This window comes from Notolabrus celidotus, chromosome 5 (assembly GCF_009762535.1).
Source record: "Notolabrus celidotus isolate fNotCel1 chromosome 5, fNotCel1.pri, whole genome shotgun sequence".
In the NCBI taxonomy this organism is placed as follows: domain Eukaryota; kingdom Metazoa; phylum Chordata; class Actinopteri; order Labriformes; family Labridae; genus Notolabrus; species Notolabrus celidotus.
In genome coordinates, this window is record NC_048276.1 from 18173745 (window position 1) to 18198667 (window position 24923).

Consider the following 24923-nt stretch of genomic DNA (forward strand, 5'->3'; position numbering starts at 1 on the left):
TTTTTCAAGAGGACACATACAACCCAATGCTTACTTCTTCGAGGATTTAAAATGGACAAAATACTTAACATTCCATTATAGATATAGTGTTACATCATTATTGTGACCTGGGATTTGCAGATATTTTCATAGTTATTTGTCACTGACATGGTCAATAATACCACAAAGGCTTGAGTAAAACTGTACCTAAGAGGGCGGGGGATAACAAGGCAAACATATTAACAGGAGTAACTTTGCCCTTCAGTATTTAGACATTAAATTTACAATATTAAAATGGAACGCACTGCTTTGTATCCTTTTTTCACGGAGTTAAGACTTTCAAGCTCTCTCATTATATATATATATATATATATTTAAAATGTTGTCTGCTAAGTGGAGGGGGTCAAATTTTTGGATCTTAAACATATGGATCAACTTAGTAATGCCTCTTGCCCTGATAAAAACACAATACAATGATTCCCCTTTTACTTAAAAAAAGCACATTACACATATTTGAATGAAGGCAGAACTAACCACTTTACTGAGAAGAACCACATCACACTGTTCAACAGCAGCCTAGTGTAGTTTTCCAGAATAACACACTCACATCAGATAGGAAAGATGAAATGCATTGTCTGCTTTCAAACCAAGGGAACATAATAAAAAAAAGGTTTTTTTTAATAATGGCAATGACACAAAAATGTGGATTTCTTGTTTCCAAGCAACAGTCACTCAGACACCAACTCAGTACTAACAAAAAGGCACTTAATGCTTCTGCAAAGTTGAGAAGGTAATGCTTATTATGATCTATCACTTCACTTCATTCTTGTGTAAAAAGTATATGAAAATGAAAGTAAAAATATTCTCATAAAGCTAACAAACAATAGAAGAACATCTGCAGATTCAAAAGACTTATAAACAGTGTATTAATAGTGCAGCATCACATGATGTGTAGTCTGTTGGAATGCCTATTCTACAATGTGACATGCATAGTGTTAGTTAGCAACAATATACTGGACTGCTGCCGTAAGGTTACAGACAGTAGCTGATTTATAACAACATGAAGTTTAGAAAGGTAAAAACATTCTGTTTGCATGCTCAGAGGAATCAGGAGAAATACATGACACCTGCACAACTCCACATCGTGTTCAAGGGACGGCAGTTTCATAAAGATGTTCACCTTCTGTCATGGTTATCACTGACGTGATCCTGTTAGTTACATTTGCAGAAAAGACAAGAACCGCCTGCATCTGCTTTAAGGTGGCGGTCAGAGGGAGACCTTGAGGACTCCTGGAAAGTGGATTCTGTCTCTGAGCCAGTTAGGTAGCACACTGTGTTGCAGCATGTTACATGGGCTTGCTTTGGTGTACACACTGAGACTTGACTAGCATATTCATATGCTCTTTATAAGACAATCATTGCAATATGCACCAAGCACATGGTCGCCTACAAGTGGCGTCAATCTGTCCCAGAAGCGTCAGTTTTTACATCAATAGTGGTATTTTAATGTTCCTTTATGTACAAAGCTGTAAAAGGCAGCCATAGCATTTGTCGGTAAAGACAGTGTTCCCCTTTTCTTTCAACTTATGTCAACCATGATTGCTGAGACATGGAGGTTGAAGTCTGATATAATTCTTATTTGAGTGAGTCTGTAAACGGGAGAAGTACCTGTTGACGTGGTTTTATTTGTTATCCAGGCCTCACCAAGCAGGTAATACCTCAGTCAGAAAAACTGTGCATGGCACACAAACTTTGAATATCACATGCCAAGTGGTAACTTAAGTTGCATGAAAAACAGCATGTTAGGGTGCAGTCACGATGAAGAATATGGATCTTTTCACTAACTCCTTGCACATTTTTTCCTCTTGTTTGTTTTTTTTAAATGGTGCATATCTTTTAAATGCTGCCTACTGAAAAAACTCTGAAGGTGAATTTAAGCTTCTACAACAGGATGCTGTGTTTTTTTTTTTTTAACATGGTTCGACTACATCAAAGCTATTTTGCTCTTACAATTAAGAAAATGTGATATGCACCTGCACAGTCCTCTTATAAAAACAGCTGAAGATATGAACCATATCAAAGCCTTCAAAAGCATGTACTTACAAGAAACTTCCACAACACAGAAAATCTGCTCCCATATGGTCGTTATAATCAACAACAGCAACCACTAAACGTTACTACCAGTACTCTTCTATAACGTCTTCATGAGAACAAGGCACTGGCAGTTTGAGAAAGCAGAATAAATCGAGCACGCCCTCAGATCGTCCCCTGAAAGTGTCTGTCATGCTGACTGTTGAGAGCTTGTGGTTACTCTTGGTTAAGGAGGACTGTGTCACTGTTTCTTGTTCGAGTAAAAAAAAGATGTATTGCGATGATGTTGATGTTCAGTTGCAGATAGAGGTAATGCAGTGGTTCTACCCACATACGGTTTAACATTTTTTGAATAATAGCAGTAGTAGCTCCAGAGAGCTGCAGAAAGGTTTAAGGATTTCTCTAAGGCTTGTCTGATACTAATGTAGCAGGTCCATTATATGCAGCTCACAGAACGTGATATGTTCTTTATGTAAGGCCAAACTAATAAATAGCCCACTTCAGTTTAACCTTGGAAGCATTGCTCTTAGTAGATCATTTTGTTTTTCACATTACTGTACTCTCTAAATTTACACAACTTCAGAAGATAAATATTGTAACTCACACTAAGATCCCTCGCTTGGTCCTTTTCATGTTCATATATTATCAGTTAATTGTCTCAAGCTTGTAAAAAGTCTTTTCTGTTCAAACTCTGTGTACATTGTTCAGGTTTGGTCTTTGAGATGCGGGCGCTGATCAGGGAGTTTAACCCTGCTCCAGACTCTCTGTCACCTGCACAGCAGAGTACGCGGCTGCAGACGGCTGCCGGGCGAAGAAGGACGCAGCTCTTTTCGGCTTCAAGCGTTTGATTTCTTTACCTGAAAGACAAACGTACAAATAATCTCAATACAGTTATATTTGGACGTTAGCTGACAATTCCATTTTCTATTTTCATGACCAACCATTCAAAAGTATTTTAAAAGGCTCATAATGTTCATGCATAAGTGTCTTTGAAATATAAAATAGTAAACAAAATGCATTCCTTTTGTACAACTATAAAGCATAATAGGTGGGAACATAGTACAAAGTACATTCAGTATACTTTAGACCCTTGTATTGTCAGTAAATCCTTGTGTACTCTTCAGACTCACCGTTGTCCACGTAGCTGATAGTGTTCAGTGAGTGAACTCGACTGCACAGAACACTGCTCTGCCTGCGCAGCATACCTCGCCGTCCTCCGCGACCATTCCTGCTGCTGCCGTCCTGCCCAGCGGGCTGCTGGGAACTCATCTCACCGTCCATTTCAGCTGCAGCTCCCCCCTCTGACGCAGACTTAATCTCCACGCAGAACTCAATGAAGCCGCTCATTAGCTCCGCCTATCAGACAGAGAACACAAATGATCAAGTCGGATGGTTGGAAGTCAGCGCTTTACTTTTGACGGTCCATTAGTGAAACACAGGCCGTTAGAAGTCACATTGCTTTTGGATTAGGGCCCTGTGTTATTATGTGTCGCAGCTTCCACTGTTATGTAACAACTCTGCACTCTCTGCTGGCTGAGACCCTTCTTTTCCACTTCCCAATCATTAATGGAGGATCACATGGGCACTGTGAGCGCAGCAACATATTTCCAATCTATTTGGATCCAACTCTAGTATCAAGTGTTGTGCTGCTCTAAGGGCAAACAGCCCCGGCAGCAGCACCTGACCTTAGAGGTCTCACAAACACCAGGTGCCATACGCTCTCCAGAGATGGAAACATACCCGCTCTTCTTGTCAAAGGGATTTGATGCGAGAAGCGCATCAGAAGACTACATCTGGAAATCATGTTAAGAATGTGTTTCCACCAGAGAGAGTGACAAATAACAGCAGAGGGGGTAGAGTTGTCCATGTCAACAGGTGTGACAAAATAACCTATCAACATGAAACTGCACATTCAGCCGTACTGGAGCAAAGTGTTCACGCTGGTTGATGAAGGTTAAACACACATGTTAATGTATGTGTGAGCTAAACCACCTTCAGCTCAACACCAGCAAGACCAAGGAGATGGTGATCGACTTCCACAGGAAGACACCCCAGACTGCACCAGTGAACATCCAGGGATTGGACATGGAGAGGGTGGAGACCTACAAATACCTGAGTGTTCACCTCAAAAATAAACTGGACTGGTCTCACAACACAGATGTCCTGTATAAGAAGGGCCAAAGTCGTCTGCACCTGCTGAGGAGACTGAGGTCCTTCGGAGTGTGCAGGACTCTGTTACGCACATTTTATGACACTGTGGTAGTGTCTGCACTCTTCTATGCAGTGGTCTGCTGGGGAGCAGGGAGCACAGACAGGGACAGGAAAAGACTTAACAGACTGGTCAGGAGGGACAGTTCTGTCCTGGCCTGTCCTCTGGACTCCATAGAGGAGGTGGATGAGAGGAGGATGTTAGCCAAGCTGACATCCATCATGGACAATCCCTCTCACCCCCTGCATGAGACTGTGGGGTCCCCGAGCAGCTCCTTCAGCAGCAGACTGAGACTCCCATCCTGCAGGACGGAGTGCTACCGCAGGTCCTTCATCCCATCTGCAATTAGACTGTTTAACACCAGCACTGCTGTGTCCCGTTAATCATCTGTTCTCATCTTTCATTCCACTACATGAAAGTTTTTTTAAATAACCTGGTGAAATTGTATCCGTGTAACAACTTACCTTATCTATTTATCTGATATAAGTGTACATAGTGTGTATATCTGTAATAGCTGCCATATTTTATTTTATTCTATTCTATTCTATTCTATTCTATTCTATTCTATTCTATTCTATTCTACCTTTATCATTGCTATTATTATGTTAGTACACTGTTGTATTCCCCTGTCCTGTGTTGTAAGCTGCTGTAACAAAATAATTGCCCTCAATGTGGGACCAATAAAGTATATCTTATCTTATGTAAAGTTGTGCAGAAGATAAATGTCACTAATATTGTGTACCTGTTTAGAGTAGATCTTTAGCAGCTTGTTGACAGGTGTGCCATCTTCCTCCCCATCAAACTCAAGCCACAGAATGTGTGAGTCGCCCTCCTCCTCAGGGTAGCTGTGGTCCCAGGAAAGCTCATTGAAGCGCAGACCGAGCAACACATGCTGCAAGGAAACGAGTTGAACAGATGAAATATGGTAGTTTCAGCATTTCTGCTTTGTGTGTGGGATTAATAGCATTATATTTTTATATTACTAGCCTGACTTTGCGTTCTTATTTCAGAGAAATAATAAGAATAATATCATTATAATAACTTTGTTCATATAGCACCTTTAAAAGCAAGGGTTTGACAGACAAGCAAAAACATACAAAAGAGCAAAGTATAAAAATACAAACAATGAAAATACCAAACAATGCAGGAACATGACAAAAAAGTCCTCAAATATCAAGAAAATCCAGCCAACATGATTGACTCAGACAGTAGACAACCCATATGAAGAGCTGTTTTCACATATACACTAAACTTCCCAAAACCTTTGATGTTGGCTGCATGTGTGAACGCAATCAAACAAATTTTTCCGCCTTATTTTATCTCTTGCCAGTCCCTTCATAAATTGAGCAAGTGACTGGATGGGAATTAAGATCTTTATATCATGTGACTGGTACGAACCTGGGAGAATGACTTGTATTAAAGTGAATAAAAACATACGAGGTGGAAGAAGAATAATCATTTTCAAAACAAAGACAGCAACATGCTTCTGATGTCATCTCCTGCCTCCTAAGACTCATCTCCTTCTTCCTGCCTACCACCCTCTTTGTCCAACAGGGGACACTTTATGCTGTGAGGCAACATGTGTGAACAAGATACTTTCGGGGTAGAGGGAATTTTCACGAGTGCATATATGACAGACAAAATTAAATACAATCCAGTGCTCACCTTCTCTTTGACATCCATCACATAAACTCCCTCCAGGCAGATCCCAACGTTGACAGCTTTACGTTTCCCCCTCTGGAGAATCCCTTGCGCTGGTTTGTCAATCTCTCCCATGAAGAAAGCACACCTGTTGTAGAAGTAAATGTGAATTCAAAGCTATAATAACAAAAATATTTTTAAAAGGAATGAAAATCGCTCATTACAACAGCTTGTACCCGTAATAAGGCAGCGTGTGACATGTGTTGAGGTACTGGTGTAGGAGCTGTGTGGGCTCAGGAGCGCTTTCAGCAGATGTGCTGATCTTTCTGTACGCCTGCAAGAGGTTCTGCTCCAGCCCCGCATGACGACTCGACTTTCCTCTCAGTGTGGAGAACAAACCTCCGCCCCCCATGGCAACATGCGCTGGTACAAACGAGGACAGTTTCTTCTCTCTGTGGGAAGCAGATGAGTGTGTATAATGCGTTTAGGACATGATGTGCAGTTTCATAGTGAGGGGCCCTGTTTATAGCTGGTATCAACATGTGTTTTCACAGATCTAATCACAAAATTATATCTTTAAGTACATCTCTCATACTTAGCACCAGAATGCATCTTAACATGTGTGTCTGGTGACCATGTGTGATAAGACCACCAAGAATGCATGATAATACCAGGTGTGAACAGGGCCAGAAACACAAAGTGAATTTAGTGATTTTATGATGAAATACCTCTGTTTGTAGAGAGATTATTTTAGGAAGTAGAGTCAACTCAAACACAAACAAAGACCTGTAACTGAAACACTGTAAGCAAAACAAATTCATAAGAATCAGTAGACATCCTGAAACTGTCGGGAGTTTGTAAAAAAGGGGAACAGTGATTAAACTCTATATTTAGATGTATTACTTGTACAGTGTTAGAGGAGACCTGTTTAGCACCAGTTTTTCCTAAACCCTCTCTCATGATCAAGTCTTGAGAGGCTTTAAACAGTAACACATTTCCACGATGATCCCACTACAATCAAAAATGTCACCTCATCCATTCTAGCACTTGACACTTACAAACTAACAATCAGCCTGAAAACACTGCTGTGGTGGCACAGTATGAATGTTATCCATATTAAAAAAAATCAGAGCCCCATCAAACTCAAGAGGCTCTGTTGACCTTTTTTCACAATGCCTGTGGATTTTCATCAAATTGCAGCTTGTGTTCGCTAATTGTGTCAAAGTTAACCTTAAGCTGCTCAGTCTGTGAGCCCTTTAGAGAATTTGGGTTGAGGGTACGTGAATTTTGTTGTGTTTTTCACAGCGTCTATTCTCTGAGGTGCATTAAGCCGCCTCTCGCAATCTGACAAAATGAGCAGCAGTGGTCATTACTTGGTTCTTCATTTTCTTCTAAAAAAAAAAACTAAAACCAGGTCAAATGTGAACTTCAGAAAAATGCAGCCAAAAGACAGGCCTGGAGCCAAAAAAAGAGAAGGTCAAGTGGGAAAAAAATCAAGACAAAGTATCTACATCAGCAAAGTCGTGATTGTCTGACCTAGAAGGTTCCTGAAACTGCCTCACTTCTAAGGAAACATCAGTGTGTGTGTGCATTGTGCTTATATAGCTACAACACATTTTGACTTAAATTATTCCAACAGCATATTTTAGTAAAAGCTTAATAAAAAACATTAGGAATAAAATGTCATTCATTTCAGTTATGGATATGTCTTCAAGCAAATAACAGAAATTTAAGGAAATAGGCCTTACTATTACTAGCTGATGTTTAAAGGGGGACGTGTTACCGCTCTAATTTATGTTAGTACAATGTACTACTAATAGTGGGCTTAGCCTAGCATAAAAAGGACACAGTTAGCCAACAATCTGGACTATAGACTGTGTAAAAACATGGATGACAAAACCACTCCCCTGAAGTGAAGCCAAAACTTATTGGTGTCTGGCTGTAGTACTAGGGTTGCAAAATTCTGGGAATTTTCAAAGTTGGAAACTTTCCATGGGAATTAACAGGACCAAACCAGGAATTTACTAAATTGAAGGTTGGCTCTAAATAGGGAAGTTAAATATAGTTGGGGAAAATATATTTTAGCATAATCCTGCCTAAAAAAAACAGATTTCATGCAAGTGCAGTTGAATATATATGCTATTCCTCAATCACATGCACATAGCACACTGTTGCTTGAGGGCTATTGAGACCATGCCCCCTACATGCACTGTGCATTCCTCCATCAAATGCACAGATGATTTCTATTTTGGATGGATGTCTGCTTATAACAAAACAAATATTTATGCTTGGATATGATACCTTTCCATTAAATTACCCTCAATTCCCATAATTCCCATGGAAAGTTTCCAATTTGTATATATTTCCAAAATTCCCCAGCTTAACTTCCTATGGAAATGTTCCACTCCTTTGCAACCCTATGTAGTACAGGTACAGGTTTAGTTTATGGACATATTCCACTTACCTGTTGTGATCAACACTTTGAAGTAGTCCTTTGGCTACATTACCATTTTTTGCAGATTAAAAGTAAACTTTGGAGGAGCTGGGAGGCAGATTTTGTTTCCTTTAGTTAGAGCCAAGTTGGCATTTTCCTGTTCCAGCAATTATTCTACTCCAAGTTCCAACTCTCCTGTGCTGTGGTATCAACCCTCTCTTTTAACTCTTTGTGAAATGGTGTGAAAGCCATTAGGACTATTTTATAAAATGTTGAACTATTGCTTCACGGAAATTGAAATACAACCATCTGTACTACTTTTAAAAAGCATTTAAAACCAACAACCTGAATTTGAACAAGATTCTTTATGCCAATATATCTAACTAACCTTACAGCAGTAGAAAATTGTGTGACGTTCAGACCAGTTCCCTCTTCGAAAGCAAGAGACAAGGCTCCAAGGTCAGTCCAGTGTTCGGGATCACAGGGGTATCGCCCTGAGAGGATGTTACTCCTGGCCTCCTCGTACAGAAGTTTCAGCACTCCCTCATCTTCTATCTGCTCAGGATAGAGACAGTGACGAGAAATAGACAACTGCAGCTCAGAGTCAACGTTAGAACAGTTTTGTTTTTTTTTAAAGAAAGGGAAAAAATCATTGATGAACCCAAAATCTTCATTTAAGCTTCTTCTGGATTTTATCCGTTAAGACAAACTTGAGATCTAAAGAAAGAGGTGATAAATATACATTCTGACATAATTCACTTATATCTACGTAAATGAAAGTTCTCAGTACCTGAAGCTCTTTGGATTTATGGTAAAACACGTTACGGCGGAACTGGAGATATGGCTCATCTGAGGAAAAAGCAGAGCACAATAATGCATCAGAGAGAGATCTTTATTCTCATTTTGTAAAATTGTCACTGAGTGGGACTCAGCCCGAGGAGTGGAGGAGTGAGAGTATTGAGACAAACATTTTAGCAGAGGTGTGGGTATCTGCCAGTCAAGCCCCCTCAAACCCACTCTGCTACAGCTTATTGTCCTCTCCTGTAGTGTGGGAGGAAACCCTTTCTTTTTTCTATAAAAACATCAGATAATGGATTTGTTGGTTTTCTAACTGGAGAGCTGTCACTGCTCTTTTTTTCTTTTCTTTTTTTGGTGCACTTTGCAGACCATTACCTGTCCTTCTGAAAGACCTTCAATATCACATAAAAGCAATGTGGGCTGTTTATCTTTGATGGTCAAAGTCATGACAAACAACACCAACATGAGTCAGAGTCTGACACCTCATGTATGACACTTAATCTGTGTCTCATCCAAGTCAACCTGAAGGATGTTTCATGCTTGAATTCAGCAGCAAGACTTTTAACTAAAACCAAGAAGAGAGATTACATTACTCCGGTTTTAATGACCCTACACTGGCTGCCCATTGCTTTTAGAAAAGATTTTAAGGTTTTATTTATCACTTTTAAAGCACTTCACAGCCTGGCCCCCCGAATATATCTGTGATTTGCTGTCACCCCACAAGCGCCAGATTCTCAGGCAGGAACCTCCTTAAAGTTCCCGTTACAAAGTTGAAATCAAAGGGTGAGCAAGCGTTTGCTGTTCAGGCTCCACGACTGTGGAACGACCTGTCTGAGGATCTCAGGCGAGCTGCATCAGTATCTTCTTTTAAATCACGGCTGAAAACATATTTATATCAAAAGGCCTTCCTGTGATATTGTTTTATCCACGATGTTATATTTATTTTTCATTTACTTTTATTCATGGATTTCATCGTTTTATTTGTTTTAATTGCTTTTAGTAGTTTCTTTTACTCTTTTTTCAGCTGTTCCTCTTAAACTGTCTTGCCAGCCCATATACCCCCCCTGCTTTGTTCTCTTTTTTGTGGGTTTTGATGATGTAAAGTGCTTGTAATGTCTGTTTTGGTAAGTGCTTTTTAAATAAACTTTATTATTATTATCATTATTATTATTATTATTATTGTGTGTATGTACACAAAAAAATCCACACTAATGTTGATTTTATTTTAACCTATGTGTCTATTCATATTAGGATTTTATAAATTGTTTCAGAAAGTGTAGAACATCTTTGGAAAAAATTTGTCAAATTCCCAATGTGTGTATCAGTACTTTGAAGGGCAAAGCTGTTTCTCGTCTCATCAGTGTTTAAGTCCAACGATTAGCCCAAAATACAAAAACCTGTAGTCAAACTTCACAGAAGACAAAGACAACCAGGCAGATAAAGCCACACCAACAGTAGCTAATTCCTTATTGTGTTGCTGTTAAACTGAATAATCTTATCTGTAAAAAAAAAAAAAAAAAAAAAAAAAAAAAATGCTGTTAATCAACTACTGTTTATATTGACTGATTTGAATTCTTTCAATTCTGCTTTAACGGAGGCCAAACCTGTCAGTCTAACCAAGTGCCTTGCTGGACTGATCATTGCAAATATGTGTGTCAGCAGTCACAGGTGTGTCTGCAGTCACTATATCAGGGCTTTGAGTGGAAAATAAATAATCAGATCTACAAGCCAACATCTCTTTAATTTAGGACTCTTAGGTGTTAGCAAATTCTTAAGAACCTAACACGTTGTAATCTTGACAGTTTCAGATCTCCTTTGGTTTCAAATGTATAACTATAACTAAAGATTTGCACACTAATGTAGTTGGACTGACACCTCTGACGGGATAGCGCTTTCAATTTTGATTATGTATCTTTTTGGCGTTTGTCTGTGCACTGGATTTGCCAATATATTGCCAGCACTGCTGCACATTAATTGGTCTGGTTTGCTGAAAATCCCTCTTCCTCAACATGCCTCTGGATAATATTGATAGAATCTGAAAGATTAAAAAGTCAAAATGTCTAAAAAAAAAACACCACCTCCTCTGCAGAGGATTAATATTTCGTTCTGTCCAAACTTATGTGGTAACTGTTGTGTGATTTTGTTTGACAAATATGCAGCAATTTTAAACACTCTCTCTCTGAGCTGTTCACAAGGTTTGATTTCCAACACGCTCTTACTTTTACTTTGCTTGTTCAGCCACAGGTGTTTGTTGCTTGAGAGTCAAACTCTCCATTTTCTTAAGATTTATTCTGTAGAAACCTCACAGCACTTTAAACGTTATTTACACTGAGTAAGCTACTGAGCACTAACAATACATAAATGAAGTACAAATCCACAGGGAGCAGCTGCAGACAGAAACAGGGCTGTGCTTGGCATACAAACACACACTGAGTCACAGAATGTACTGTACTGATTGTGCATTCATCAGTACATAATTTACAATTAAATGACATTCCATACATCTATTAATTAATCATATTTCCCTCCTACACAGGGTTGGTATACTTGATGTGATAAATCAAGATGTGGCCTCATTTTTATTGTTGTTTTTGAGTTGGAATTTTTTAATTAAAGCAGCCATCTGGCCAAATGTATATTCTTGTTAGCAATGTTAATAAATATTATCCTGTTTCGGTAAGGGCACCAACCTACAGTTCACAGACTTTTTCATTTTAGGAATATCTTCACTCTTACTCTGGATTCACAGCACATCACTACAAGTGACGTGTTTTTCCTTTTACTGCTTCAGACCGCACCGCTGCCACCCTCTTCCTGTCTTTGTCAAGATAAGCGCTCTCATAACAAGTTAGTCAAGAAGCCTGGTTAACGGTATACGTGGCAAATACATCAAGCAGGAATTTGACTTGATTGGCCGAGTCCTCCACACCATGCTTTGGATAAAGAATGTTTCTTAACAGCATGACAGGCCAAACTCTCACCTTGTGAAATGTCTTCTTCTGAGGCCTGAGTGAAACGATAAAGCAAGTCCTGCCACTGCCGACACAGCTTGTAGGGTTGATGTCTTGCCTTTAACTGTAAATCTGAGGAGTGAGGAAGAGGCAAATGTCAATAATAATAATAATAATAATAATAATAATAATAACAACAGGTATTTATACAGCGCCTTTCAAGAAACCCAAGGTCGCTTCACAGGGTCAGGTAGGGGGTCTGGGGGGTAGGTGGGGATATCTAACGGGGAAAGGCCTTGAGGAAAAGGTGCGTTTTGACCGCTTTCTTAAAAGTGTCCAGGGTTGGGGTGCTGCGGATGTCAGGAGGGAGAGAGTTTCACAGAGTGGGGGCTGCCACACTGAATGCTCTGTCCCCAAAGGTCCGCAGCTTAGTCCGGGGGATGGAGAGGAGATCCAGGTCCGAAGACCGTAGGTTCCGGGATGGAGTGTGTTGGTGGAGGAGGTCAGCCAGGTATTGGGGGGCAAGGGCATGCAGGGATTTGTAGGTGAGGAGGAGGAGCTCATAGGTGATGCGGTACTTTACAGTGAGCCAGTGGAGGTGAATGAGAGTGGGCTTGGTGTGCGTGAGATCCCTGGCAGCTGAGTTCTGCACGTATAAGAGCCTGTCCAGGGCATTGCTGGGTACCCCGAACAGGACTCCATTGCAGTAATCCAGCCGGGAGGTAATGAAAGCATGGATGAAGGTCTGGGCAACTGAATCGGAGAGAGATGGGCACAGCCGGGAGATGTTCTTCAGGTGGTAGAAGGCAGACTTTGTGACTGATTTGATGTGTGACCGGAGAGGGTGGAGTCAAGAATGACACCCAAGTTGTGGACTTCAGGAGATGGGGAGAAATGTTACACAGGGAAGTAAACAATGTGTGTGTTTTCCTGCTCTTTCTTAATTTGATACGACAGCTTCTTACATTAAAGTAAGGCAGCATTAACTGAAAAGGTAAACAGCGACATCCAAGCTAAAGCCAGCAAATGCAGGTTTGATGATGACCTGATGTTAAAACTCTTACCCTAACACTACTTAAACATACTTAACTGAACTTGCATGTACCAATTTATTCATAATACAAGTAGTACAGTACTCAGTCTGTATTGTTTAAGTGCTGCAGGGTGCAGAACAGGTGCAGAAAAAAAGGTGTCTCTCTGGTGCTCTTCAGTGTGGGGATCCAGGTTCAAACTTCTTCAAAAGGTCTGAGGCACTCAGAGGGTCACTGAGTTATAAGCCTTTCTTTTTCAGGGCAACAGAGTCATCGTGACTATCATTCTGTAGCCTTGAAAAAGAAAAGCTTTTAATACAAGGACCCTGTGAGTGACTCAGGTCTTTTGAAGAAACATTTACTGACTAGCATAGCGCAAAAAATAAAATAAAATCACATAATGTACATCTCAAAATTTTGTAGCTGAATTTTGATTTGTCTAAGAGAAAGCAGCATCCATTTACACATCAACATTCTGACATAACAGCACTCAAAGATAAAGCATGGCAGCCGTCCTGAATAAGAGTAAATAGTGTGAGGAAAAAAGTTCTTACCGAGCAGTGGAGAACAAAGCCAGAAGGCAAATGCTTCCTGTGCAGACTCAGGAACATTAAGAGCCTCACGAACACTGCGACCCAGCTCCTGCACACTGACACTGCTGAGCCCTTCTACTGATAAGTGTACTGCACTGTCCCCGAACAGGTATATAAGCACATCTTGAGCTGTGGGAACACAGACAAGCAAAGTGAAATGAAGAAGTTAACACAAAAAAAAATAACACATTTCCAACTCAAAATTCCCTCTGGAATTAATTTGCTTCATATAAATGTAGTGCAGACTAGTGATATTATTTTTGCTTCAACGTACCACGGGAAAGTGTTGCAGAAGAAGCAACACTTCCTCTTTGTGAGTGATCATCCGATGAATCTGGAGGAAAACTGCAGTCATCTCCTTCCATCTCTTATCTGGAACACAAGTCAGAATCACTCACAGTATAAACACAGTAACACAACATGCACAATACAAGATTTGATACAAACCCTGGACTTTCTAAAAAGTTAATGTATAATACAAATGGACACATCTGTTCCTATCTAGCTATGCAGATTGCATTATACTTTACTAATCTCCAATATATATTAAATAATTTCGATCTGTTGTTAATACATGCTACACACGCACATAGCCAAAATACAAATACATGCACAAGCAGGACCCTACTGACATGCATGAGTGGTAAGCTGCATAATGTGGAGTTGTCAGAAGGTGTGACATGTGTCACATATACTTAAAATAACAATCAGGTAACTTCTAAGATGACTTATAGTGTGTCTTCTTTATTCACTTCAGTTATGTTTGAATGTTTGGACAGTAACAAAGTAAATTTACTTGAGTACAGTACTTAAGTACAGTTTTTGAGTTTCTGTACTTTACTTGACTATTATTTTTTTGGGGTACTTATCACTTTTACTCCACTACATTTGAAAGACAATTATCATACTTTTGACTCCACTACATTCCTATCAGTGCTCTAGTTACTCACTACTTTAGCTTTGAAGTCAGCTCATGAATTTCCTTCTCTTTTCTGAAATCAGATCCCAAAGACTGTAAACTGTTCGTGTTCTTGTGTTTGGCTTGTCTCAATGGTGTAACCATACCTCTGTTGAGCGTAGAGCAAATGCAGATCAAATATTATTCAGATCAGTCTGTTCATTTAGTTGTGGTAAAGATGGCTATGGATGAGATGGTTGATGATTCTCTACCTAAGCACCACGACTATATTTTAAGCCCACGTTTGAGGTTTTTGAAATAAAGAATGATTCGTATTGATGTAAATCACTGATCTTTTTACCACACAAATTTCATCACATCGTACAAAACATCACCATCTAACCTAAGAAAGCATGTTGAGGTCTGTAGACAACAAACTAGTTTTATTCCAGATGAACATTTCAAACTAAGTTGTCTGTGCTTGGAGTAACTTAGTTTCTGTTTTTATTCCATGGTATAGTTTTAGAGATTTCAAGTAATGGTTTCTAGATAAACATAATGTAACAGAATGTACCCCTATGTATTCTTGACTGCCATCATGCTTTGTAAAAATACAACATTTTGAGATTTTTTAAGAAGTACTTTGAATACCTCAGTATTTTTAAAAGCAAGTACTTCAGTACTTCAACTATATTTCAATCCAATAGTTTAGCTGTTCTATTTATGTATTAAATATATATTTATATTGCAACATTTGCACCCTGCACTGTCTCACTTACTGTTTTATCTATTTATCTATTCACTCCATTATCCATAGTTCGTCTAGTTTAGTTTAACTCATATAGTCAGCCCATTCTAGTATGTTCTTACGTTGTTGTTTCGTCTTGTTTTTATATTCTGTCTTTGTTGTCGGTCGTTTTGTTTGCACTTGCACTGCTTTGCACCTGCCTGTGAGAAACGTAATTTCGTTCAGCTGTATACAAGCTATCCAGATGAATGACAATACAGTTTGAGTTGAGTTGAGTTGATTGATTAAGTAATAATTTGACAGAGCAATTTCACTTGTATTGGATTAATATTTCACTAGGAGTATCTATACTTTTACTTAAGTAATGAAGCTGTGTGCTTTGTCCCCCACTGCTTACAGTGTGTCATCTTCATACACTTACTTCAATTATGTTTTCAATACATTACGAAGCAGGCTAATATAGTCAATGCATCACTTTGCAGCAGCGCCACTATGTGGTATGAGGCTCGTAAAGACCCTGAACAACCAGAACATCCCAGTCGACTACTGTTGACCTCACCCTGTCAGAGATAACATCTGTTCCCACAGTTATTCGCCCGAATTCACATCATTTAACACAACTTAAAGTAGTGTAGTAACAACAGCTTTGGTACACAGAAGATACAGCGTAGTTAAAATATCTCGAGGCCCGGGATAGTTCTCTGTCCAAGTGAAACTGGTTGTCTTTAACCAATTTCACATGCCCAAACAAAGTCTGAAGGAATCTCAGGCACATATAAACCGCCACTTACATTTAATTCCGTTGGTTTAAAAGCAACGGAAGCCAAAATGCTATCTTCTGGCGCATTAAATGTTGTCATTTAACATCATAGAGACACCTTTAACTTTGTCCTTGTGTCGTTTTTCAGATATAACAAATATTTCAGTCGTCAGCTGACACAAAATGTGTTTCTTGTTAGCTATCTCTTGGGTTCGCCCAACACTCTGACACACTCTTAATACCAAGTGAAGGAACATTTCTCTGACTTACCAGTCACTTTCGGTAAGCTCCCTTCTGCTTCCTTCTATTTCTCCGGATAGGATCCTTCTAATTTTAATAACGCCGTTGCTAAACACATTAGCTGGTCAACAACCCGCTGTTATTGCCCTGGCTACGGCTAGCCAGTTGTCTAAAACTAGCTTTCCGGGCAGCTGCAACAGTTAGTGTGTAAATAGCAAATGATTTGTTTATTCTGAACGACTCTTTTCTGGGTGTGACAATAAACGCTGGAAAATTCTTGACCCCCTCTTCAGCAGGAATGAATTAATTTGGAACATCTCAAAATGCAATATAGCTCATATTTCAAGTGAATCACCAGTAAAGTCATTTGGAATTAGAATGACTGATAACTTGTGTACATTTCGAACTCGTTCAAACGGAACAGGTTTCAAAATGTCTGATCTTAAGAATGAGTTGAACAAATGAGTCACATTTGTGAGAGCGCGTCGTTTCACGTCACGTGAACAAAACGTCATTAAATCTGCGATAACTCCAGCAGGATATTATTTTGAATGTATGCTTGGACTGCTGCTCATATTAATAGTTCGGAGCCAGAGTTAATATGTTATATTTTGCATACATCACTACAGTTCTTAGATCTCTACACTAGCTTCTTGTCTGTCAGAGAATATACTTTAAAATCCTGCTGATGGTTTATAAAGCACTGAATAGTTTAGGCTCAAAATACATTGCTGATCTGCTGCTGCTTTATGAATCATCTGGACTTCTTAGGTCATCAGGTACTGGTCTGCTATCAGTCCCTAGTCGAAACATGGTGAAGCAGCGTTTAGTCATTATGCACCACATGTCTGGAACAAACTCCCTGAAAGCTGTAGGTCTGCTCCAACTTTCACCTCTTTTAAGTTAAAGATTAAGACCTTTTTATTTGCCACTGCCTTCCTATCTTTAAATTTTAAATTCACTTTTAATATATTCGAATTATCCTTTTCTTTTCTGTTTTATTACATTTTCATTTTAATTGTGTTCGTTTATGCTTGTCTGAATGTTTCCAATGCCTTTATGTCATTACTCATGACACATTTTTACAGGAAAGCTTTTAATGTGTTATTTTATTTAATTTTAGCTTTGATTTTAAGGGTCTGTTTTATAAGTTTGTAGGGTTTTTAAGCTATTATTTCATTTTATTTTTAATAGCTTCATTTTGCTTTGCACTTCTTGTTTTTATTGCCCACTGTAAAGCACTTTGCTACTTGTATTGAAAAGTGCTATATAAATAAAGTATTATTATTATTATTATTATTATTATTGAATGTTTTAGTGTAAAGCACATTCAGTTGCCCTCGTGTATGAAATGCGTTATACAAATAAAGTTCCCTAGCCTTGCCTTGCCGTTTTGAATAAAAATAGCCCTCGCTGTCTGATTGTGAGATAACAAAATGCTCTACAAGATTAATTTAAAAATACTGCTGTACTTTAAGACACTAGTCCAGTGTGTCATGCTTCTGTAATAGGTTCAAAATGTAAAAGATGTTTTTGTTCCAGATCATGATGTTTTGCCTTCAGGTGGAAATAAATACAGCAGCTATTAATTTTAAATGTTTTAACAAGCTACAGTTTTCAAAGAAATTATAATTAATTAGGCATATCTCGTCTAAGATACGCTCAATAAAAACGATTGATAAGTAAAATAAGAATATTTGCATAATTCAATCGATTTCCGAATGACTTGCACAGCTCAATAAACTTTTCTTTAAATATAGGAGCTTTTGCAATAATGCTAAACGAGGCCTTCAATTGTTTTATTTGTAATTTCACATCAAAATTTGCTCTTTAAGAGTGCTACTGGTACAAACAAAAGAAGTCTGACTACCTGCAGAAAGTCACTCAAGACACAGTCATAATTTGAAAGGACTTTTTATAAAACTATTAACATGGGTTTAAAATAGAAATCAGAGACACAAAATGTAACCAGCTGCCCATGAACTGAAATAAATCACACAAAAACTGCACACTGCCTCTGTTTTTGAAAGTTGTATCTCAACATAATCTGGTACTCTTGTTCATTATGGTGAGCCTATTTTAACATCTGGCAAAGGACTACAAATATAAACTAGCCTTTTGGCTAACTATGGCATATTTACAGAAACATTAATTATTTTTGCATTGTCCCTGTAAATGGAAAATAAATGAATAAATACAAAATATATTATTCAGAGGTTTATAAGCCAATGAAACCTTGACATAGTCCATTTTGCATCATCAACCTGGAGCAGGTGTAGATCTGCAAGGGCAGCAGGTGCGGTATTAACAAATGGGATTAAAAGCTTTAACAAAGGTGTCATACCAGAGGACACACTTAGCAGCTTTCACTGCATTACTGACAGCAATTAATCAGTCTTTGTAATCATATCCTTACAGTGACAGCAAGAAGAGAGAAGGAAGAAAGTTACACCTTGGAGGTTCTGTTATGGAAGGTGAATTCTAACAGATGACGTTTGAGATAGCTGCGTGTGCTATGATGAGGCAAAAAGAGTCAATGAGTTACTACACTTCATAAGGCAATTAGTAGCTCCAAAGTTTAATAAGTCATTTGTTGTACTGTTCCTTAGTAACACAAAGGAGCATTGTGCCTCATTTCTCTACAGCCACATTTAATTCCAGTATAACCAAACATCATATGTGTACACTGTTGTACATTAATGTTTACCTGCTGACTGATTCAGGAGTTCTTTTAATACATCTTGACAAGGACAGAAATCAACCAATGAACAACATGTTCAAAGGAAATTAAAGGATTATTGTGTTTTTGTGAAACACATATAACAATAAAGGGTTATCAGTTGTATATATGTGATCTGCTATGTGCCTTTAAGTATGTTATTAATTATAAGGTGTATTGACAAGTGCATGAAAAAAAGTAAAACCATGGGTTAACAGGTACTTCCTGGGATTTTTTCATAAAGCTTTATAGTTTATAGTGTTGAGTTCAGTGCATAGAATTCGAATAGGAATATACAGTTATTTAGTACACATTCACTTCTCCTGTGTTGGACATCTGACATAAAAAATATTGTCTCTTATTTTTTGAATCATAGAACATTTGTCATCAGTATTGTGTTTCCATTTCAATAACTATTCATAAGTTGCCCTCTCTGTGTAAACATTATTTACATGTGTGCACATCCTCTGTGGTTTAGCTGGCAGCAGCTGTACTAGTCGATGCACCCTCATCCACCTTGTTGGTGAGCAGCAAGAATTTCATTATAGGATCCATGTACTCCATAATGGTTTCTTTCACTCCTTTCTCCAGCAAGTACCCCTCTGTCTCAATCTCTGTGTTTTCCTTCCCTGCCAATGCCTCCATGGAAGTCTGCAGGAACCGCAAGCTCACCAACACAGAGCCCTGAGAGTGATGGACAAAGGGGGAGAAATTTGGTGAGTAGGTGCGAAGTAGATCATAGAGTAGTTATAGTAGTGGGATATTGTAGTGCAGTTTTTACCAACTCTGCCTGAAATCACTGGCAAACTTCTGTAAATCTACTCATACTTCACCTGTAAGAGGAAGACTGACAGCACTCCAGTCCCGATGGTGTTCATCAGGCCCATGTAGTAGGTGACCAGGGCCTCTCTGCAGCCTCGGAGGTAGATGTTGAGCTCCTCGGTTTGGTAGTCATAGTTGTAGTGAGCTGAGTTATTGGTGAGTTGATACTGCATACATGGCCGTGGGGAGCTGGGATTGCAGCAACTGAATGGGACTCCATCAACCAAGTAACGGCCGTCCACATTGCTCTTGATGCGACTTAGGAAACAAGAGAAGGATAAAAATATGTTTCAGATTACTTTGATATTACCTCATGACTGTTTATAGATACAATACTGTAATTAGAAGTCCTTGTTTTTTCCATAGATATTCACAGATGAGACACCAAACCAACTATGCTCTGTACTGCTATTACAAAACTTACTCCTTTACTTCCTTGGAGTTGAAATCGAGGTATCGGTTGCTGATCCACTGGACCTCAAACCAGTCCCTAAAGTCATTGTTTCCACAGCACTGAAAGTCCATCTGCAGTTGGTCGATGTTCTGTTTCTGGAAGCAGCGGCCCGGTGTGTCTGTGTCCTTGTAGAAGCGAATGCCGTTCCTCAGGCCGCCCTTCAGAGAAGACTCCAGACTGCCTGTCATTGCGTAGCTCATGATGACCCCCAGCAGCATGAGCACGGTGAAGAAAGAAGAGACAGCAAAATATGGCTTCAGGAAGGTCTTCCAGCGGGGAAATCTGCCGGCATCCAGAGCATCCTGGCAGATCTTTGAAGCAAAGTAGTTGATTCCCAAAGAGGCTAGACCAACAATGATGAGGGTGTTAGGCACCACATGTATGTCTGAGTTATCCATTACCTGTAAGTAAGGCACAGGAAAATATATAAGGCATTAATACTATTTGTTTTCTACAAGCAGATAATCAAGCAACTTGTTAAATGATGTTGCATTAGAAAATATATCCCCTCACATTATGTATTTGCCTAAAATGACCCCAATATTCATCTGAAAATACATGTTAAAGCTCCAGTAGGGAATTTTTAGCTGGTGATAAAAACAGACTGAAATGTATACTGATGCTTTCTTATGACCAACAACAGCAAACTACACCATTAGTATAAAGATTTATTTATTACTACATAGTTTATTTCCATGTCTGAAAATGCTGCAGGGGGTAGGTGACAGATAGATTTTTTTTGTAAAAATATAACAAGAACAAGACAAAACCAACAAAGAGATAAAGAGGTACCACTTTGTCAACAGGGGGCGTCAAAATCGCCAGAAACCAAAACTTCCTTACAGGAGCTTTAACTATCAAACAAGCAAAGTTAAACACATTTTTGCACAGCAGTCCTTACCAGACTGTGGGTATATGTATCTGCTTATAGGTAGAATATTCAGTTACAGGTGGATTTATAGATGTACATGTATAAATTATAGATGTATTGTCCCTCACTTTATGAACATGTCCAACTAATTCAGCCTGAGTTAACAATCTTGACTTCAAAGCTTAAGTTTTGTGAGAAAAAAGGGAGTCTGGAGAGCTTAGAAGTTCAAAGGAAGTGTGATGAAGATGCTCTTTGAAAGGAAACACCGAGATTAAAAGAGAGAGATAGAGAGAAGAAAGGCACTCTCCTGAAAAGAAGTGAGAAATCGTTATGAAGTTGAGTCTGATTTTGGAATGCTAAAATGTGGACAACTCCTGTCACAAAATAATTCATAATTGAGAGCCTTTCAGTTCAATCACAGCCTTTGAGTGCTGAGCAGCTCACTTCAAGTTTATTAGATGGGCTTCTTAGCTCAAGGGCAGCTACAATAAATGGAGTTGCTGAGGGAAGATGAAGCACATTAATAGTCTTTTATTAAGTCAGTGACAAACAATCCCAGACTATTCAATAAAATGTTTCTACATTGGCCTGTAAGTAAATCAAGTATTTCTTTAGGTTTTCGTGTAGTATAACCCAGTGATGAATTTTCACTCAGAGTTTTATCTAAATGCTTGACTTTAACAAATGGAAATTTTGTACCACCCCAATGAAGATTTAAGTGGAATAAGCTTCCATCATACAGTGTCTGTGAAAAGATACAAAGGGCACGTAAAGCACTGCACATAATGTAGTGCGCCTTTGTATGTCTTACAACGAACCACATAGATGAGAGTCAATTTTACCTTACAGCTGCAACAAACGTGTTCTGGGGTGTTACCTGGGATTTGGGCCCTATGAAAAAATATCAAATTGGGCTGCAAATGTTCTCATATTGTTTAGGGCCCCTGCCAATAAAGAGCCCTTAAAATAATCATAACACTTCTCTCAGATACAGCACCCCTTCATATTTTCATGGGACCACACAGTAACATGGAATTATAACATGTTTTCAGAAGGGTTATAGATTATGTAGCTTATTCAGTTACGAATGACATGACTTTTATATCTTTTTACTTTCCTTATTCAGAATATAAACATCCATCTATACTCTTTAAAGACATGAGAATATTATCATATACGTATCAATTGGTAAAACAATTGAAAACAGGTCAAAATAGAATCTTTTTTTGTGATCCTTCAATATTTTGCATTAATATTTGCAACATCAAAGGCAAAATCTTTATTGTGTTTTGGCACTTGACTGTTTGAATATTTGAATAATATTCAAACTTTATCAAGTACTTTAAAAGCTTAAAGCTTTGTAGTTTTATGAAATGCAAAGTTGAATTGACCTTGATGATATAACGTGGATTAGGGCGATTAAGTGTGGCTTAGTTTAGTAAATGATGAGTCAGTCATCTAAGTGGATCATAGGTGCATCTATGTCTTATTAATGTCAATCAACAGGGACATATTTCACTGAATCAAACTCATTTTATCCTTTTAAGATATTTTTTCATGTTCAACAATGAGACAGACACAGGTTACAGCGTTACTTGATTATGCTAATATGAATTAGCACTTAGTACTACCTAATACACTTTACTTCTAATTTATTGCATTACAACTTTGAGTTTGGAGACTTTATTTCCAAACCAGTTTTTTGTTATTAGTTTCTCTATCATAGGTACAATCAGACCAAGGGCTACGTGAACACAGTTGGCGTGCACACACAGCTACATTTAGTTATGAAACATGACAACTGGTCAAAAACTGTTGCTGTGAAACTGCTAAGTGTTACTACAATTGATTTTTGTTAATCAGATGTAACAACATTTTTGGGGAATTTTCAAAAATTCTTGGCAAAAGACTTAAAAAGTACCTCCGCCCTCCTGTGAAGCTCGGTCTTGAGGATGCAGCCCAGGCTGAAGGTCAAAGCTCCAGCCACCGTGGCACCCCAGGAGAGGAGCCACAGTCCCTGGGCCAGCTTCACCCTTTTCTGAAAGGGGAACTTCATCTTCATCACCACCATGGTTGCAGCGAAGGAATCTGAACTCTACCGGGGGAATTAGGGGAAGGAGAACGATGAGGGGATGGGTGACAATGATGTGGTTGTCTGTGAGGAAGAGAAGGAAGAGGTGAGAGGCAGGACTCTGAAAGTCTTATGGATCAAGGTGCAAGAAGTTGAACTCAACACTTAACAGCAGAGAAAGAACAATCACAATTACAGCACACAGATAAAAGCTCTGCAAAGAGAAACAGAAAAATAAAAAATAAAAAGAACAGCTCAACATTTAGCTCAACATTCTAGCTCAAAAGTTTTTACAGCTTCAAATTTCAAGGGCAGCATCTCAACTGAACACGTTACTGTATCAAAGTTCACCTTATTTATGCACAAAAGGTCCTGAAAAAAGTCCAGATATCTCCACAGACCACTACGTCCCCTCCAGTGTGCCACACAGTGGATTTGGCACACTGGATTTGGTAGCTGGATTCTGTTAGCGTCTTACCTCTAAAGCCAACCTATCCTCTTAAACTTGTCCATGAATCCAGGCCATTGTCAGCTCAGCACCCATTACTTGTTCAGAGGGACACAGGGGTGACAACACAAATTGAACCTGACAGAGAGATGGATATTATGAAGCTCTGAGACACTGATCCTCATAACACAACTTCATATGCATGGATACAATGAATGAAATTGAGTCTGAGAAAAACTTGGGACAAAAAATGAGACCAATATAAATAGTTAGGTACAAATCATGATTTAAGAAGTATTGATCAAAATAGAATATAACATTTACCAATTATTTGTTTGTTTTGGTTATCATAAAATTGTTTTAAAAATGTCCCATTGGTGATGTAGTAAAGACTATGTGACAGGAAATCTCTGCTTGCTGCACAATGACAAGTAAGGGTCATCATTCCCAAAGACTAGCTTTATTCACCACAGGGTCGGTTTTGAAATTGCAGTGAGGACAGCTGACAGAATAAGTTCTGATGCTCGAGTGGCATTTGTAAAAGGTCAGATCCCAAACCCCTTTTCCCTTTGCAGGGGTTTAAAGTCAACCTTTTAAAAGGCTCTTCTCTCTTCACAAACAAGAACTGATGTCATCATAGTGTGTCACAGTGGTCCATCATTGTCTAGCCTCGGACGTTGACTCCAACACATATCAGAGAAAGAAATAAAGATCTGGCACGATAAGACGAATCACAGCAGGACGTCTAAACAGACAATAACCTGGGTCAGTGCTTGGAAACGGGAGAAAGGACTGAGAATGTATGTCAAGGAACAGTTCACTCTTGGGGTAATGTTTTAATAATTGAAACTGCTGGACTTTTTTTTCTATTTTCTTCTGTATGGTCAAATGTCAATTAAAATGCTATTTATATATCCTGTTTTACTGATCACTGTTGATGGTGGTAATGAAATATATCACTATATGCACAAAAAACACAGCAATTAGATTACTTTGGCATACTACAAGATAAATAGAGACATAATTGACAGAAAAACAGAAGACAAAGGAAGGAAAACAAAAGTCCTAGAACTGCCTTCTGTCATTCTGTCCTGGATTTATTGCCAAAATCCTCTTAAAAAACAGTATAGAAGCTCACTGAAGTTTAGCCGACAACAAAAATGTG

The 24923-nt window shown here is 38.7% G+C and overlaps 2 protein-coding genes and 1 long non-coding RNA gene across 3 annotated transcripts; 1 reads left to right on the forward strand and 2 right to left on the reverse strand.

The window, feature by feature from the left end:
- Positions 1–491: 491 nt before the first annotated feature.
- On the reverse strand, positions 492–16690 carry frmd8 (FERM domain containing 8). Its single transcript, XM_034684435.1, has 11 exons — positions 16404–16690; positions 14002–14099; positions 13689–13856; positions 12134–12235; positions 9145–9203; positions 8743–8909; positions 6157–6372; positions 5945–6068; positions 5022–5171; positions 3201–3426; positions 492–2927 (listed from the first exon to the last, which is right to left on the reverse strand). Exons 2-11 carry the CDS (start codon positions 14090–14092, stop codon positions 2815–2817), a joined length of 1416 nt encoding a protein of 471 aa, XP_034540326.1. The 5' UTR covers positions 14093–14099; positions 16404–16690; the 3' UTR covers positions 492–2814.
- LOC117813298 lies at positions 16197–21819 on the forward strand. Its single transcript, XR_004631389.1, has 4 exons — positions 16197–16415; positions 18792–18847; positions 19684–19808; positions 20426–21819. It is a non-coding gene; the product is annotated as an uncharacterized LOC117813298 (long non-coding RNA).
- On the reverse strand, positions 18832–23891 carry rom1a (retinal outer segment membrane protein 1a). Its single transcript, XM_034684439.1, has 5 exons — positions 23789–23891; positions 23161–23394; positions 20339–20769; positions 19926–20172; positions 18832–19776 (listed from the first exon to the last, which is right to left on the reverse strand). Exons 2-5 carry the CDS (start codon positions 23308–23310, stop codon positions 19567–19569), a joined length of 1038 nt encoding a protein of 345 aa, XP_034540330.1. The 5' UTR covers positions 23311–23394; positions 23789–23891; the 3' UTR covers positions 18832–19566.
- Between the last annotated feature and the right edge of the window lie 1032 nt (positions 23892–24923).

Coding starts and splice junctions, on each gene's coding strand:
- frmd8 (XM_034684435.1), bottom strand. CDS start 14,092: ATGGAAGGAGATGACTGCAGTTTTCCTCCAGATTCATCGGATGATCAC. Junction 13,857..14,001: donor TTCTGCAACACTTTCCCGTG/GTACGTTGAAGC, acceptor GTGTTCCCACAG/CTCAAGATGTGCTTATATAC. Junction 8,910..9,144: donor ATAAATCCAAAGAGCTTCAG/GTACTGAGAACT, acceptor TATCCTGAGCAG/ATAGAAGATGAGGGAGTGCT.
- rom1a (XM_034684439.1), bottom strand. CDS start 23,310: ATGGTGGTGATGAAGATGAAGTTCCCCTTTCAGAAAAGGGTGAAGCTG. Junction 20,770..23,160: donor AGCTTCACAGGAGGGCGGAG/GTACTTTTTAAG, acceptor CCTTACTTACAG/GTAATGGATAACTCAGACAT. Junction 20,173..20,338: donor AACTCCAAGGAAGTAAAGGA/GTAAGTTTTGTA, acceptor TTGTTTCCTAAG/TCGCATCAAGAGCAATGTGG.